Source organism: Clupea harengus, chromosome 14 (genome assembly GCF_900700415.2).
Source record: "Clupea harengus chromosome 14, Ch_v2.0.2, whole genome shotgun sequence".
NCBI lineage: Eukaryota > Metazoa > Chordata > Actinopteri > Clupeiformes > Clupeidae > Clupea > Clupea harengus.
In genome coordinates, this window is record NC_045165.1 from 10227998 (window position 1) to 10245497 (window position 17500).

Here is a 17500-nt window from a genome sequence, read left to right on the forward strand (position 1 = left end):
TCATGAAACATGACACTGAAGAAAAGCTGGTGTGAGGTGTCTATGTGTGTGGAAGACATCCTCGTTTAATGCCTCCGCATTTGATGTGGTGCGATCCGCCTTTTGTTCTGCGAGTCTTAAAGCCATTGTGTTGTCTTTGGCGGCCATCCAGAGGCTTCTCTGGATGCTTTGTGGGCGCGAGCATCTGTCAGATCGTGTGATGGTAGCGGCGTCTCTTGTTTGATACCGAGTAACTCTACTGTGGAAATGCCACTACATCAAGTTTAGATGCTGGGAGGTGACACGAGGGAGGGGTGATGATGGCACTGTGCACCCCCCCACCCCACCCACCCCCACCCCGACAGGACTCTTCCTCCCCCCCAGTTTTGTTTTGTGTCTCCGCTTCCAACCACCGCTTTGTTTATTCGGGCTCACGCCTTGCTCCGATTAAGAATGCAAATCCAAGCTTTTTGTCCATCTGCCTTGCCGTCAGGAGAAGGGTGTATTCAATTAAATAAACATCAGTCGCCGCTGTGATGTGATGTGATGTCCCCCTCTCTCTTTCTCTCTCTCTCTCGCTCTCTCTCTCGCTCTCCCTCAATTCATCTGCTGACACCTCTTGCGCGCAGAATCGGCCAAGGCAGTCGTCCACGTCTCCAGTGCCGGAAATGTAAACGTTAATGAGGAGGTTGAAATGCGCTTGTGTCCATGTGTGTGTCTGTGTGTTCGTGTGTATTTGTGCGTGTATGAGAGCATGTGAGTGTGTTTGTGTGTGTATGTGTGTGGGTTTGTGTGCGCTATGTCATTTTTTCTCTCTCTCTGAGGAGAAGGAAAAATATTTGTGATTCAATATTATTTATTATATGAAACATGACTCTGACAGAGATTTTGGGATTTGGTGCTTTCTTTTTTTTTCTCCCTCCTCCTCCCCCTCTCCTCTCCTCTCCTTTCCTCTCCTCTCCAAGTCACAGTTTTCCCTCCCAGATGGCAGGCAGGGTTTAGTGTGTTCTCCAGCACAGAGATGCTGCGCGCCCCGTGCCAGGGTGAGGCTCGTGCGGAGCCCTCTCAGATATTCTCTGTGCTGCTGGAGAGTCCCTGAGGACGGAGGGAGAGCAAATGGGGGTTATTCCTGAGTGTAGACCTACATTCAGTTTTCTCCTCCAAGTGCAGTAACATGCCATCAGTGGATTATTGTTGTAGGTTTTCACAATGGGTTAGGGCTAGTATAGTCTTTTGAATTACTGAACATGTTAGTGTTCACGCCACAATATTCATGAAGAAGTTGTTCACTATATCGCTATAACATCACTATGCTCTTTCATGTCTTTTCATGTGTTGCTTTTTTTTTTTTTTACCATACTTCCACTCCCTAACACACAGTAATTCATTTTCTTTCATGATTAGGACACTTGAGAGAAACACGTTCACACATCCAAACAGGAACTGGGCTCAGGTATCAGCCCCAATACAGAAATGAGCAGAAGCGAAGAGACGCCTTAAATGTAAATGCAATGCAGTGTTACAGACTGTCTTCATGTAGCTAATCCTGATGAGGATGTTTTGAACAGGACATGTGAAAACCGGCCGTATATTAGTGTATCTTACAGTGTGTGGTGATCTTTTGAATCCTCTCAGGAGAGTCATTTGTGCTGAACTGTACTTGAGTGTGGTCAAACAGAGCTGATAGGTCTCGCTCTCATAACTCATTGTTTTTAATGAGTTAGCGCAGGTGAAATGCTTTAAGCTGTTAAGTCCCTGCCTGAAAGACCAGAGAGAGAGAGAGAGAGAGAGAGAGAAAGAAAAGCGGTCATAACGTACTGTGCAATTACTGAAGTAGGTATGGCTCCATCAGACAGATTCTCCATCATGAAATCAGAAAGGGGGTGTGGAAGGAGACACCATAAATAAAATGCCTCTCGTCGTCCCCGTTAAGACAAATGTTTTTAATCATCTGATGTGTTCATTTATCCACCCACACGAACTTTTAGCCCTTAAATTAAGCCCGTAGTGCAACCATAACCTCGTGTGGAAATGTCCATCAATCCTTTTCTCCTCTCACTCACACACACACACACACACACACATTGGAGGATAGATAGACTCTGATGAAGTGCTTCGGTTGCCCCTTTGAACCTACGAAAGTAACGTTCACACTCTTTGCAGACCAGAGAAGTCTGTTTTTTTTTTTATATATATATATATATATATATATATAGTCTTCAATTTAACAGATATGTAAATAATGAAATATAGGCACTGTACTGTGTGTGTTAATATATTGTTTTATGTGCATGGAGGTCACCTCTGATGAGTATCTCCTGTGTGTCTGGATTTGAATTTCAGAGGCCTATGATAGCCTATGATGGCTGCTCTTAAACACAAAAAGGTCTCGTGTAGCCACGCACAGGCCCGGCCTGGCCAATCACTCCCTCACCTCTCACATTAGTACCAGTAATTAGCAGGATTCCTGAAGCGCCCGACGTACTGTATTTCTCCCAACCAGAGCATTCGTCCCAGCCCTCGAACCAGTGCGGTGCCGCCAAACGTTAAACAATCCTGCCAGAGGAACAAAGAAGCTAATGACAGCTTAGCCGCTCTAAAAGATTGAAAATTCTGTCACGAGAAAAAAAAAAAACACAAGATCACTGGAAGAGGCAGGCATCAGAGCTTTTGAAAGACAAAGGCGGGATCAAGTGGTCTCGAGGCTATTAGAAGGCAGTTTTATTTAAGCTTATTTGGCTGATAAGGTTGTCAGAAAAGGCTTTTTATCAGCCTAGTGTAGCAGGCATTAGGCAGCGCTACTGTGTTCCCATGCCGGGGGATTCGCGTGGAAGCTTTTGTGGGAAAGTCTTTTGATTTAAGCTGAAAGAAGGGGGGGGGGGGGGTGGCCACTTGTTTCCACACAGAGGAAGCCCCTGCCCTGTGTTGTTGAATGGATGTGGTTTCTGGCAGAGGGTAAGTGGCTGAGGAAGACCCTGGGAAAGCCTGGCTTTGTGTGCCGTGTGTGTTGGGGGTTTGGTTTGGTTCCATTTCATCTCACAAGTATTCGCTCATGTCATTTTTTGGGAAATCGAGACTTTCGGTCATAGTAGTGTTAAGTTGTCTTCAGCTTGGCAGGCTGCAGACCTTACATGCTTGCCAGACTTTTGAATAATAACGAATAAAGTCTGGCACATATTGTTGTTTAATGTGGCTTTCTTTGATGTGAAGAAACTATTGGACCAAACAAAGACCACTGTGCATGGCAACATAAACTAGCATGTAATAGTGATTTTGCTGCAACAAACAAAAACAACCTGTGGTAAACAAAATGGTACAGGAGGGCTCAGCCGACACTGTCCGTATCCACTGATGAAAACATGAGGATGTGTATTTCTGGTGTGTGTGTTCTGGTGTGTGTGTTATGTGCATTGTGACATGTGCGTTGTGGGGATAGCAAATAAAATTGTAGATTCAAGTTTGTAATTAAACTTCTGAAGGATGGGTGCATGATAAGAAGCAATATATATATATCAGATGGTCTCTGCCATTTTGTGTGCCGGCCATCTGAGGCTGACGTTAAATGCAGCATACTGGGTACCTGCCTGAACCCCTGTCCCCCTCCCCCTGCCATACAGGCATATGAGAAAAGAGGGAAACAAACCGCAGCTGACACATGACCCACCCGTTCTAAGCGTTAACATAGCATATGTGACTTGCCTGAGCGTAAGCATGTTTCTAGACTAAGGGTGGCTGGCGTGTGTGTGTGTGTGTGTATGTGTGTGTGTTTGTATGTAAGCGTGGCTGGCGTGTAGCCCTGCGATGGTTTATTCAGCAGACTGTCACAACCGTTCTCTGACTCCCGCTCGCCATCCACCTTTGTCCCTCTGACGGCCATGTCTCAGTTCATTGAGGGAAATTAATGAAGGTGTTTATTTGCATCTTTTGTGTGGCCCTCCGACCACCCTCTCTCTCTCTCTCTTTCTCTCTCAGAAGCAAATCGCTTTTGTGGGAACCAAATTTTCACGTATAGATCGTTTCTTTTCTTCTTTTTTTTCAGCATCCCCACCCACCCACCCCCATTTTTTTTCTGCTGTTTGTTGTTTAACTAGCTTTTATAATGCCAGCCAGATAAGAGCAAACAGCAAACAGGTCTCCTCCCCAATAAACCAGGAAATTATCACCAGCGCTCTTCCTCGTGACACAATTTGTCAAACTCGCTGATAGGAAACAAATTCTATTCATAAGGCTCCTCTCCCCTTGGCACCAGTGTGATTCGGTAGCAATTCAATTATAGTTTTGCGAGATAGTGAGCCCATAGAGGGAATCCAGGGGCTGACAAGAAATATGACAGGACAGTTACAGAGTGTTTATGCAATTAAACTTTCACTGACAATACCTGCCGAATGATGAATGCTTTCGGCCGAGGTGTGTGTGCACAAGCAGCGCCCCACAAGGATTGCACATTTTTCATTATTTTACAGCTGCTCTGATCTCCCAGGGATGGCTGGGAGGAGAGAGAGAGAGATAGATGGAGGGGGAGGGAGGGAGAGAGAGAGAGAGGGAGAGAGAGAAGGGATGCAAAAGAAGAGTTTTTGAGTTGAGAAGGGTGTGCTAGGTTGGCAAGGCCGAAGTGGGAGTGTGTGTGCGGGAGAGAATAAAAGAAGATTGAAGGAGATGTAGAGGGAGAGATTACAGAGGAAAGGAGAATGGAGAGAGAGAGAGAGAGATAATAGAGAGGCGGTGTTTAGTCTGGGAGTCGCGATGGAGAGATGGAGAATGTGGATGAAAAGAGACTGATTTAACTGATCTAATGTGACGGCTGTAGGCACTGACCCATACAAAGTCATTACAGATTTCTCAGATCAAGGATTCTATTTGTCCCTAAACATTTTTGCAAAATGACTTTTGATTTGGCGTAGGAGGCAGCCATCAATTTATTTTTCATGGGACCTGTCTTAGAATAGGGGTCCCTATTTAAGATGTGACCATGATTTTCATATGCTGTCAAGACAGTGTCTGTCTGTGCTTCATAGTATTCAGTACATTTGTAAAGTAAATTACGACGGCATAATTAGCATATCATTTCTGAAACGAAATCTTTCCAATTTATGTATTCAGAAATATGCAATTTATGTATTCAGATTATGAAAAACTGAAGAACTTTTTTTGTTCACCGTTTTGTTTGTTGCGATCCCCATTTGTTATTGATTGGTTTATAAATTTAATTTTATAAATGTGTTTCTAAACTGATGAAAATGGGAGTAATTGTAATCACTGCTCTCTGAAGATTCAAGCCTGAACAGTTTTTTAATTGCAAGGAGTGAAATTAAACCTAAAAAAGAACACAACCTGGTACAGACTTTAAAGGCCCAAAACTCTCTTACTTATGGAAACAATCTTCTCCATAGTGAACTGTATTTTGGGGGGATGTTCAAAAACCCCGACTGTGTTTATTTCTGAGCGTCTTTGCATTTTGATATGCCCTTATCACTCACTGCACATCGGCAAAGGACGTTCAGATCTCAGTGTGGCGCTACAGAGGAGATGTGATTTCAAAGGCTCTCTCTCTCTCTCTCTCTCTATCTAATTGAATCAGATGAGTGTGTTTTTATCCGTCTTAAAAAAGCAGCAGTATCTCCTCCTGGCGTCAGCATTTATAACCACATTTTTGTGAAATATGTGTTCGACATACTCAGCACTCACCAGAGGCATACCTGTCCTGTTTTCCCTCCGCGCGAGATAAGACTGTGTGTCTTAACTTAGACAAAAGAGACTAGTAACAAGCCTGGGGCCGTGAAAGTTTCTATACACGCATACGTTTTGTATGCACGGGCGTTCGTTTTTAAGCAATGACATACAATATAGCGTTTCTGATTTTAAGCCTGGTGATGTTCGAGGCATAAAAGCAGACGCTGTATCCGTATGCCGAGGCAACCTCTTTGACTTCTAAAATTGTTAGGTTACCCTGTCAATCGCACCACACCTCTCTTAAAGCCCTTTCATGTAGCGCCGCATCTTCTTAGTGTTTACCTCCCCGACACGCTTCAAAGTAAAGCTCGTGAAGTGGATTTAACAGGCCCAACTTGTTTTGACCTTGTGTACAGGCTACTCGCTCTCTCTTGTTTTTTTTTTGTTTTGTTTGTTTCGTTTTTTTTTTTTTTTTTACACACGCCGTGCTGCGCTCCTTTATTGTTGGTCATCATCCATGCTCCGTGCCCGTTATTAGTGTACCGAGCCATGCCAAAACTCCACTGAGGATTCCGCTCACACGTTTTCCACCCAAAGATCAAAACGAAGGTGAGGTGTTCTTTTTAATTAATCATTTGTCCTTCAAGCGACAAAGTTTTCCCTTTCTCTTTCTCTCTCTCCCTCTGTCTCTCTCTTCCTCTCTCTCTCTCTCTCCCTCTCTCGTGCTCTCTGTCTTTTTCTTTTTCTGCGGTGTATGTTCTTGGCAGATAATTAGGGCCCACAGTTCATCTAATTCCACTTGAGAGCCCGTTGTAGCCACCTGCTTCTTTGTATGGGTAATCTTTGTCTTGTAAGAGTCGGTCCCTGAAGAATTATTTGGTCTTGTGAAGAATGAGAAAATGTGTCTTTTTTTTCTCCACCCCTCCCCATTGTGTACCAGCACCTTCTAAACTCGTTAGGGTATGCAAGTGGTACACACACTTAGATGTACACACAAAAACACGCTCAGACACACTCACACACACACACGCACACACTGTCTGATACACAGATACATGCATGCACACACACACGCACACTCACACACACACACACACACACACGCACACACACTTGGCACATTGATAGGGAGGTGTTGATTTTTAGGGTGTATATGGATCTGAAAGTAATCCTATTAATTCAAAGTGAATAACAAAGAGTAGCAGGCCTTTTCCCATGTCGTTCCATTTATTCAACCTGCTAGTGTTTTGTTCTTCCATCATAATTATTTCCAAGTCAGATCCACGCTGATTTCCTGGAGGAGTTGCGTACCTCAGCCTAAGTTAAAGAACAGAGGCAGTGGGGATAATTCGCACTATTCCTCGGGGGTGCTGGGCTCTGTTTTTCCAAGGACATTTTTATTACAAAGCTGATAGAATTTGCATATTAATTCATTTCTTTCAATTTTTAAGATTAAATGTTGTCAACATGTATCAGTGCACAGCTTTGACAGACCTGATGAAATGGGTCAGTCAAGCTTGAACATTACGCAGGCGAGCCGCCATCTGCAGCCCTCCAGCCCCAGAGCACGCAACTCCTTCTTTTCTCTCTGTCTCTCTCACTCCTTCATTCTTTCTCTCACTCACTCTCTCTCTCACTCCTTCATTCTTTCTCTCGCTCTCTTTCTCTCTCTCTCTCTCACTCCTTCTGTCTCTCTCACTCTTCATCTGTCTCTCTCTTTTTCATTCTTTCTTTCTCTCACTCTCTCTCTCTCTTTGTCTCTCACTCACTCTCTTTCTCTATGTACCCTTTCTCTGTTTTTGTTTGTTTATGGTTTCTCCATCTTTCTCTTGTTGTTTTGGCTCTTTCTCTCTTTCATCCTCCTTTCTCTCATCTTTCCTCCATGTCTCTATCATTGTGGGTGTCTCTAACACTGGCTGGCTGTCTGTCTTGTTTTCTATTTCTTTCTCTTTCTTTCTCTTTCTCTCACTCACATGTTTTTCTCCTTGTCCTCTTCCTTGTTTTCTCAATCTCTCCAATATATTTTCTCTCTTCCCCTCATTCTCTCTCTCTCTCCCCCTCTCTCTCTCTCTCTCTCTCTCTCATCTGTTCTCTGACATCCCCCTCTTCTCTGTGCAGCTTGATTAAAGAGGAACACTTTGACTGGGGCATGCTGGAGCTGAGCTTGACTCAAATGATATGCCAGATTTCATCAGTCTGTCGTAAGGGCTCTCCTCCAAATTAGAATGCCATTAAAGGCCCCGATTCATAAAGTGCATTTTCATGTTGCGCTCCGTTTCGTCTTTAAGTGGGATGACCTCTCAACCTTGTGGCTTCCTTTCCCCCTCTTCGCTTTTTTTTTGTTTGTGTGTGTGTGAGTGTGTGTGTATGTGTGTCCGCATCGATTTTTATGTTGAAGATTTTAAAAGAGACGTTATTATTTTGTGTCGGAGGTAATGGGGAACATTGTTACCTTCTAACCGTCGGCTGCTGCTGTCTCCATTGGGGGCATGAAATCGATAGGCGGGGTCCTTCTGGGCAGAGGCCTAGTCCTCTTATTGTCATTTTGATTTAGTCATGGATGGATCACCCGATATGTAATATCTATAGCCATTTCTGGAGCTCAACTTTGATTAACCCTGACTCAGAGAACCTGGGACCTGACGTCTGGCAATGGCATCGATGCAAAAGATCAGCCCGGACAAACGTGGTTGAGATGTACGGAGCAGAGGGTCCTGGCTGTGGAAGAGGAGAGGAGAGAAGTGGAGGTGGAGGGGAGAAGAGAGGAAAGGACAAAAGGCGAGAGGAGCAGAGAGGAGAGGAAATGGAGAAGGGGAGAAATGAGCAAAGAGGAGATGTGGAGGAGAAGAGAGGAGGAGGAGGAGAAGAGAAGAGAAGAGGAGAGGAGGAGGAGCAGAGTGGCGTCTCCTCTGTGTTTACCTGCCGTGAGCGTGGCGCTGTGACAGCCGCTCCCCTCCGGGAGCCTCCACTCATTAGCTTTGACTGGAGTCGCCCCCTCGACAAGCATTATTACTGTTTCATCCTGTACACCTGTTCATCTCGCTCTCCCTCAGCCATCCTGTGACACACACACACACACACACACACACACACACACACACACACACACACACACACACAGACTTTCAAAACCATTTAACTTCCCCCTGTACCACATAACTGGCAGGCTGAGAGGAGAAATCCGAAAACCTTGACAGAACACGCTCATCCAATATACTTCCTTTTTGGTCGGAATTTCACGGTCTCTGGAAGCCCCTGATGAAGAAAGCCAGGGCAGGTTTGTGGGAAGAAAAGAAAACACAAACACACACACACACACACACACACACAGTCACACACATGCTTCTCCACAGAATGGTTACCATGTATGAAGGTTTTATTGAAGAACCCAGGCCAACACAGAAAATGACCAATCAAAGGAAAGAGAGAGAGTCGTCCCAAAAACTCCAACTCAACTCAGCTCAGCTCTCAACTCCATCTAAATGCATTTTCATTCTGCCGGGCTAGAACAGAGAGAGAGCCATAAGCCCTGAGCGCTTTATCGTGTGTTGACCGCAGCGCTGGCTGGCTGGGTGTCCCCTCAGCTGGAACAGGAGGCCGGTCTGTCCTCACTACTGATAAGAACTGACTGACTTGTCACAGCCGAACCCCCACCCACCCACCCCCACAACCACACACACACATCCCCTTTTCCATGGTGATAATGGATCACTCGCAGTGGCCACTGCCTTCCAACACACACACACACACACACACACACACACACACACACACACCTTCAGAGGGTGATGGGTGGTGGTGGTGGTGGTGGGGGGGCTAACCTGAGGGTAGATGGTTATCTCGTTCCTCCCCCCTGATCCACATCACCGCCCTCAGATCTCAGGATGCACACAGCAGCCACATCCCCACCTGAGGGGCCTTAAAGGAGCCACTGCTGCCTCTCTCCACCTGAGGGGCCTTAAAGGAGCCACTGCTGCCTCTCTCCACAGGAAGGACCCACCGGATGCTCACAGACAGATAAACACTCAAAGCAGCTGTCCCTCTGTCCTGTAGCACAGGCAGAAGGGCCATCGATAATCCACACTTAAACAGTCATCATAACTGTATAATATATATATATATACGCTAGATGCTCATACTGTACTGATGCATCTGTCTGGTGGCTTCAGTAAGTGGAAGACCCCAACACACAGTCGTTCACAGCCCTATCAGACGTCTGTCACAGCACATGGCTGGCTGGCTGTGTCCAGATCTCCCAGATCTCACATTCATATCACACAGCGTTAGCAGTTGGAAGAAGGGGGGGCCGTATCAGATTAGATGGGGGTCAGATCAATGAGATATTCATTGGCTCGTTTTTGGACTCCTCCCATCCCGACGCCTGCTTCGCTGTGGCAGATAAGACAGAAATTCCATTTGCTTCTCCTGTCTTGTCAATAATACTGTCAGTTTCTCTGCTCTCCTGCTGCCGCGGGCTGGCAGAATGACAGGGAGAGAGTCTGAGCTTAACCTCCCCAAAAGAGGAACACACCGCACAGAGTGTGCCGTCTTGATTCTCCCTGATAAAGCCCCACATCTGGTCAAAACGTTTTCCCACCGTACACCGCTGCTCTATAGCGCCGTAAGATGAATTTGGCTTCTCGACGATACCACCATACACTCGCTCAACCTAACATTGCTTTTTTGGAATGAACAGTTTCACAGTCACTTGTTTCAAGTGAGCATGACCCCGATATTTGAATGATGTACAAAATAGGCCTATTTGGAGCGCATGACACACGGATTTAAAAAGCTTACATCTCTATTTAAGAGAAATACACTTCAATTAGTGCTCTTTTAGAAATCATGTGCCACCTCCAGCTCAATCATCCCCCTCCATCTCGGGTGAAGCGCTCGCTTTTTTTTCATTGTGTGTTTGCGCCCCTTAATTGATATCTTCTGTTTATGGTTATTGCCTTCCTGTAATCCTGCCATTTAGCCATAAATGCACGACTCCATTTCCGGCTGTAATTACACCTTGACATGCTGATTGCTGACTCTGAGGCTGTGATCTCTGTGGAAGAGATGCATAACTTCACCGAGAGCAGGCGTGTTCACCTGTGTTTACCTTTGCTTTCATTTGAGGAATTTGTCGCTGTCATATAGGCTTTTACTCAGGATGGGGGCCTGTCATTTGCAAGAATGTGCTTTAATCACATGTAAGTGGTTTGCTTCTTCGGGAAATCAAATCTTTTTTTTTTTTTTTTTAAAGCTCTTTGATAGGCCTATTCCTGTTTAATGATGTGTTCAGAATTGGGCCTCTTCACTAGTTTGTTTACTTCTGTGACAGGATTTTAAAAAACAATTACAATTTCTGCTTGTAGTCATAAGTGCATCTGCATGTGTAACCTGTAGCTGTCACTTGCCAGTTTACCTCAAATGTTTACAGTTTGAGCTGCAAGAATATAAGAGAAGTAAAGATGGAGAGAGAGAGAAAGTACCTCTACCCATCACTCTTTATTGTGTGCGGTCTCTACGGTTACGGTGTCGTTGAGTTGTATGATGTCTCAGTACAGGGGACATCTGAATTACTTGCCATGTCAACAAAGGCAACGTGTCAACAAAGACAACATGTCAACAAAGACAACATGTCAACAAAGACAACATGTCAACGTGATATCGTACTCCATGATGTTGCCATTACAATATTTTTTTTACAAGGAGTTAATATGCTGATATATTTAACGTGAAGCACTTCAAGTAGCAATTGTATGTAGCATACCACGGCGACAGTGCTGATGATAACAACATCATCCTGTGTAATTAATCCTCGATGCGGATGTCTAATCTGACCTGCTCATCCAAAGAAAGGTCGATCGATCAGAGAAGAGGTGCTGTCCTGCTTGGATAACACAATTAGTTTCTCTAAACACATTTCAGCATTTTTAACAGTCACAAGTGATGGCTCCTATATAAAGGACTGTAAGGCAAAAGCTCTCTCTCTCTCTCTCTCTCTCTCTCTCTAACTTATACACACACACACACACACACACACACACAGCTTCAAAGCAAGTTGAAAAATGACCTCCATACAGCATGCAGGAACTCCATATGAGGCTACCCAGCAGTGCCTTCCAATTAGTGCTGCAGCGCCTCGCCGTATACATCATTACTAATGTAGAAAGATTCCCTCATCCATCAGCAGGGCCAGACAGGAAGCCCTCTGGTCTGAGATGGCATAGAGGCAAGTGTGTGTGTGTGTGTGTGTGTGTGTGTGTGTGTGTGTGTGTGTGTGTGTGTGTGTGTGTGTGTGTGTGTGTGTGTGTGTGTGTGTGTGTGTGTGTGTGTGTGTGTGTGTGTGTGTGTGTGTGTGTGTGTGTGCATGTGTAAGTGTGCATGCATGTGTAAGTGTGCACGCACAGGCACATATGAAAGCTGTAGCTCACCACGCAACATTCTGATTTATGTGTGCACTAAATGCTCAACCTCCTGAATTGGTACTAATATTTATATAAATGTAAATGGAGGGATATTAGCCAGAGCTGGCGTGCTGTCGTGGGACCTATAAGTCATGCAGCAGGAGCAGAGGTTGAGTCGTGGCACTTTGTATCAGGCATACTGTACTACGTAGTGCAGGAGGTAATGCAGTGGTGGAGGGGGAAAGCGAGAGGGCCAGAGGCAGTGCCAGGCCCAGTTATTGATGGTCAACACTCATCAACACTTAAAGTAATACTTTTAAAATCTCATCGCTTACCCCTCCGACAGACGCCGTCCGAGAAGCTTCATCAGGAAAATTAATTCCTGCTGTCCTCTCCAACCCATAAATAAATGGCTGTGCACAAATAGTTTCCTCCTTTAAAAAAAAAAAAAAAAAAAAAGGCTTCTGAAATATTGGGATTTTTTATGGCAGAACCTGACTCGAAGGGAGAGGTAACCTGACGCAGAGGGAGAGGTCACCTGAGTCAGAGGTTGGTTCAGGGAGATTTTAGGTTGCTAGCCTTAAAAACCACCCGCTGGCGAGTGATTTGGGTAAGGCCACATTCTAAAAGGTCACTGATTTACAAGTTTGATTGTAAATATTTTTAGGGCATCTCTGTGATCTAGGCTCTATTTATAAGCACTACAGTGTCTCTGAGGATAATAAGCGTACATTTAGTATTACCATCAGCTGTTAAGACTGAAATAGATGAAATGTTCCAACTAAAATTATTCCATATTTTTTTAAAGGGAAATTCTCATGGATTTAAGGTTCTTTGAAACTGTACAGCCATATTAGTATTAATTACTATCTAGATATGCTGATCTTTATTCAGACATGCAGACACCACCCATCCAAACAGACACACTCACTCATATACACACACACACACACAATAATTTTGCTTTTTCTGTCTTGTGTGGTTTTCTCCTCCTCGTACTCTTAAAATAGCACATATATTGCCCCGGCCCTGGGTTTGTCAGATGTAAAGCCCCGCATTAGAGGCAATAAAGGCAATCCAGAAAGACATGTCAGCTGTCTGCCTCTGCATTATTCACATCTACTTTGAGCGAGTGTGTAACTCAAGGAAATTCTTGTGATTTCTTTTCATATACCTCCCCCACAACCACCATAGTCAATCATTCATTAAACACAGCCAACGGTGAAGTGGGTTGTCCAGAGTGATCGTGTAGTGGGTCTACTGCAACAGCAGTGCCGCAGTCAGAACTGAACGCCCTGCTTGACATGCTCTGCTATTGGCTACAGGTCTCCACAGTCCTGCATTCCTCTGTCATGTCACAGGTCAGCGCTCTGCAGTGTCCTTGTTACATTGCAATTATACAATTAAGTACAGCGTGTACAACATTCATTATCAGTGAGAGCGAGCATGTGGGTACTTACATATGTCCTCACCGTGACTCCACCTCCAGGCCTGATCCCAACCCCAAAACATTGTGTTTAATAGAGTAGTTTGCTGTGTAACAAGGGAACCTCTATGTAAAGTGTGACTTTTAATTGCCACGCCTTATAACAGTAATACGACCTTATGCAACACAGTATGACAGTGGTTCATCATTTACTTAGGATAAAGTTATTTGTAGTTTTTTATTCCTTGACATGGTGAGTGGCTCCTTATGAGTCACGTTGTCATAATTTTTTTCCCCAGAAAGCATAGATGCATTCTTAGCTGCCGCCGCCGCCTGTGGCAAACCGGTGACCCCGGCTGTGGCAAACAGTGGCATGGGTGGACCCACTCAGCCCCAACCGGGCACCAGCCGAGCGCCGCGTCCGTCTCTTAGAACCCGGCGGCCCGTCTGCCCCCTAACAAAAAAGCCCCTCACTTCAGAGGGCGCCTCTGATCTCGTGCATTAGTCAAACACAAGCCAGCGTCTGACTGACAGTTCCGATCTGAAGCATTTAAGTGTAAGTTTTGATCTCGCAGCCTTTGATTAAAACTAATGAGCTCATTTAATTCAAAATGGGAATCTCTGATAAGAGAAATAAGGTTGATGTGATTGGATTAGAGAGGCGAATTAAACTCTCTCCGAGCTCCAAGTTTGTGCTTATACAGTGTGTTAAAAAGCTGTTGGCATATTTCTGCTGTGCTGGATGATGAGAAAAATTTCAGCGTAATTCATATTTAATCAGAAGAAATGAAATGACTAAATATAACATGGCTCTGCTTTTCCCCAGAGTGATAAAGGGCTAGTTAGATTTTAAATGACATTTAATTCATGTCCTCTTCAAAAAAAAAGAGAATGAGTGTGAGAGAGAGAGGAAGAGACAGAGGGATGAAAGAGAGGGGCAGACAGACGCACACACACACCCCTCGCTCTGATCGCTTTGTCTCTCTCTTTCTTCTTCTTCTTCTGCTCCTTCTCTTTCTCACACGCTCCCTCTTCGTCTCTGTCTTTCTCTCGTCTTCAGTCTTCTCCTCCAAACCCCAAAGTCACTGTAGCCTTGTCATATGCAGAGCAGCAGAAAACTGGATTTTCCAGGTGTCCTGTTAGTAATCCCATTTCACTTTAATCTCCCAGTTCTGTCCACACCTTCAAAACACACACACACACACACATACACTCATGCGCACACATATACAGACACAGACACACGCACACGCGCGCACACACACACACACACACCAACACTAACACCCACATACACTCATGCACACACATATATACACACACACACACATACACCTTTCTTCTCACATTGTTTCCTTACTGTTGCTTGGGATCAGCTGAGTAAGAGGATAGGTCAAGGGTGAAAGGGCATGACCTATTCAGTGGTGTGTGTGTGTGTGTGTGTGTGTGTGTGTGTGTGTGTGTGTGTGTGTGTGTGTGTGTGTGTGTGTGTGTGTGTGTGTGTGTGTGTGTGTGTGTGTGTGTGCGTTCAGTTAAGCCACGCACACACACACACACACGCACACACACACCAACACTAACACCCACATACACTCAAGGGTGAAAGGGCGTGACATATTCAGTGGTGTGCGTTCAGTTAAGCCTCTATCAGGCAAATGGCTTCACTCGTGAACAATATTACACCTGGGTTTCACATCACAAAAAGCCCAACACCGCATCAAATGCAATACATTGTGCTGTTGTACTTATTGTTGTGTAGTTTGTGCCTGTGCGTGTTCTATGAATAGATGGCATACTCAATGCCTGGTTGTGACTTTGAAGAACTTTACACGAGGCTGTGGACTTTAAAATCGTTGAGCTTTACAGAAGTACATATCACTTCTCCGATAAAGAGAGTTAACTGTTAATCCAAATCCAAGCAGCAGGGAGGATGAGAGAGATGGTTGTTTGTTGACAATTTAGGAGCGGGTTTATATCAATCCATGGGGCCGTGCGGGGAGCAAAGAAAGAGAAAGTATTCCTGTTACTTTTTAAAAGGTATTGAACTTCCCATCAAAGAGTTTGAGGCAATTATCGCATTAGACGAAGCATACATCGTTTGTTATTAGCGGTGATAATTAAAACCTTGTCAAACATTTATTGGCATTGTGTTTCTGTACTGAGTTGTGCTTTTCCATTAGACAGCGAGCCACAGATGATAGAAACTCAATGAGAAGTTATTACAGCGCATCTCTGCAGCCTTCTCTTTTAATATCCCCCTCCTCTCCAGGGTTGCTTTGCACACCAATGCATTGGACAGGTAATGTAAAGTAATTGGATTTGTGTGTGTGTGTGTGTGTGTGTGTGTGTGTGTGTGTGTGTGTGTGTGTGTGTGTGTGTGTGTGTGTGTGTGTGTGTGTGTGTGTGTGTGTGTGTGTGTGTGTGTGTGTGTGTCTGTGTGTCTGTGTGTGTGTGTCTTTTCTCTGCAGTAGAGTCTACCAGCCCAAGTCTGTTGGCGCCAGATAACACCCTGGAACGTTCTTTCTTTATCCGGATGAAGTCCACCCTGACCAAGAGAGGCGTCCACATCAAGTCATCGGGCTATAAGGTAGGCTATGGCCAAAGAGTGCATGATGGGATCAAAACGCTAGGAACCCTATTGCTTAGAAATGAATGCAAGGGAATGAGTGAAGGAATCAACCAATGAACGCTAGTTGTCCACTTTAATTGATCATATTCAAGTGCAATATTGAGATGCACCCAGGCAGCGTCAGTGGATAAATGCCCCATTTCCATCCCTGAAATATAGTCCTTCAACTTTGCCTTCATACTAAGGTAAAGCGGGAGGATTGGACGTGTGTACGTGTGTTTTCTACGTGTCTACATTGTAGTCCTCTCTGATTGTGTGTGTGTGTGTGTGTGTGTGTGTGTGTGTGTGTGTGTGTGTGTGTGTGTGTGTGTGTGTGTGTGTGTGTGTGTGTGTGTGTGTGTGTGTGTGTGTGTGTGTGTGTGTGTGTGTGTGTGTGTGTGTGTGTGCAGAAGTCATCCACAGAAGTGCACACATATATTGACAAAGTATCCTCCTAAAGATCCTCCTAAAGTCTTTATGATGAGATTCTGAATACTTTTACCAGCCCTTTCCTCACCCATCCAGTGGGGTTGGTGATAGTCTGAGCTCAGTGGTTTAGCAGGAGAGAGGAGGAGAGGAGTGAGAGGAGTGGGATTAGGCCAGATTACATCTGGCGGTGGAGAGCAGGAGAGATCCGGTGCGTCCTGCTGTTTCTCCCCGGCTCCAGCTCCATCTCCAGCACAGCCTGCATGGGGCATCCCTGCATCACACGGGCTTTACCCTAAGACAGGCTCCCCTCTCCTGCTCCTGCTGGGAAGCGCTGTTAGACAGGCACTTCAAGAGGAATGGGGTGAAAGGATGAAACTTTGGACCGTTGCTTTGATTAGCGCAGACTCGTTAAGGGGAATCGTTTTGGATTTTTTTTCATTAACTTAAGTTAAGTACGTTGGCATCAACAAAAACATTTATGTCATTTTTGTGGGGCACGTAAAATGCAACATTTATTAATTAATTAGTTACAGGTTTATGTCACTTCTTATTGATTATAAGGCATTATGAACTGCTTATACATGCACTCACAATATATATATATATAACAATATACAAAGAACTGCAGAATGAACCTGTCAATGCAGGCATTTCCTACTGGTGCTCCCAGGTAAGAAACCGAAACCGTGAGCCTCCCTCCGAGAGAAAGAGCAGCCAAATGTCTTCTATCTCAGCTTCCACCTCCTCCTCCTCCTCCTCCTCTTCCATCTCTCTTTCTCTCTCACACTCTCATTCCCCCCTCTCTCTCTCTCTCACTCTCTCTTCATCTCTCCCCCTCTCCATCTCCATCTCTCCGTCCAGTCCAGCCACCCAGTCATATGTTTGATGCAAATACCCATGAAGTGGAGGGATTGGCGGCAGAGACGCATAAATATTCACGCATGCATGCGCGCATACATTACCGGCCAGACAAGGACAGCTCTTATTACA

General features: G+C 44.9%; 1 protein-coding gene across 3 annotated transcripts in view; it reads left to right on the plus strand.

Moving 5' to 3' along the window:
- LOC105899592 (neuronal PAS domain-containing protein 3) overlaps positions 1 to 17500 on the plus strand; it is a 259062-nt gene that overhangs the window by 222303 nt on the left and 19259 nt on the right. For 2 of the 3 annotated variants that reach the window (XM_031579734.1, XM_031579736.1), the window contains exon 7: positions 15942 to 16060. In XM_031579734.1, coding sequence (XP_031435594.1) covers positions 15942 to 16060 — 119 coding nt within the window. The remainder of the gene's footprint in view (positions 1 to 15941; positions 16061 to 17500) is intronic. The other variant, XM_031579735.1, reaches the window with a different exon arrangement.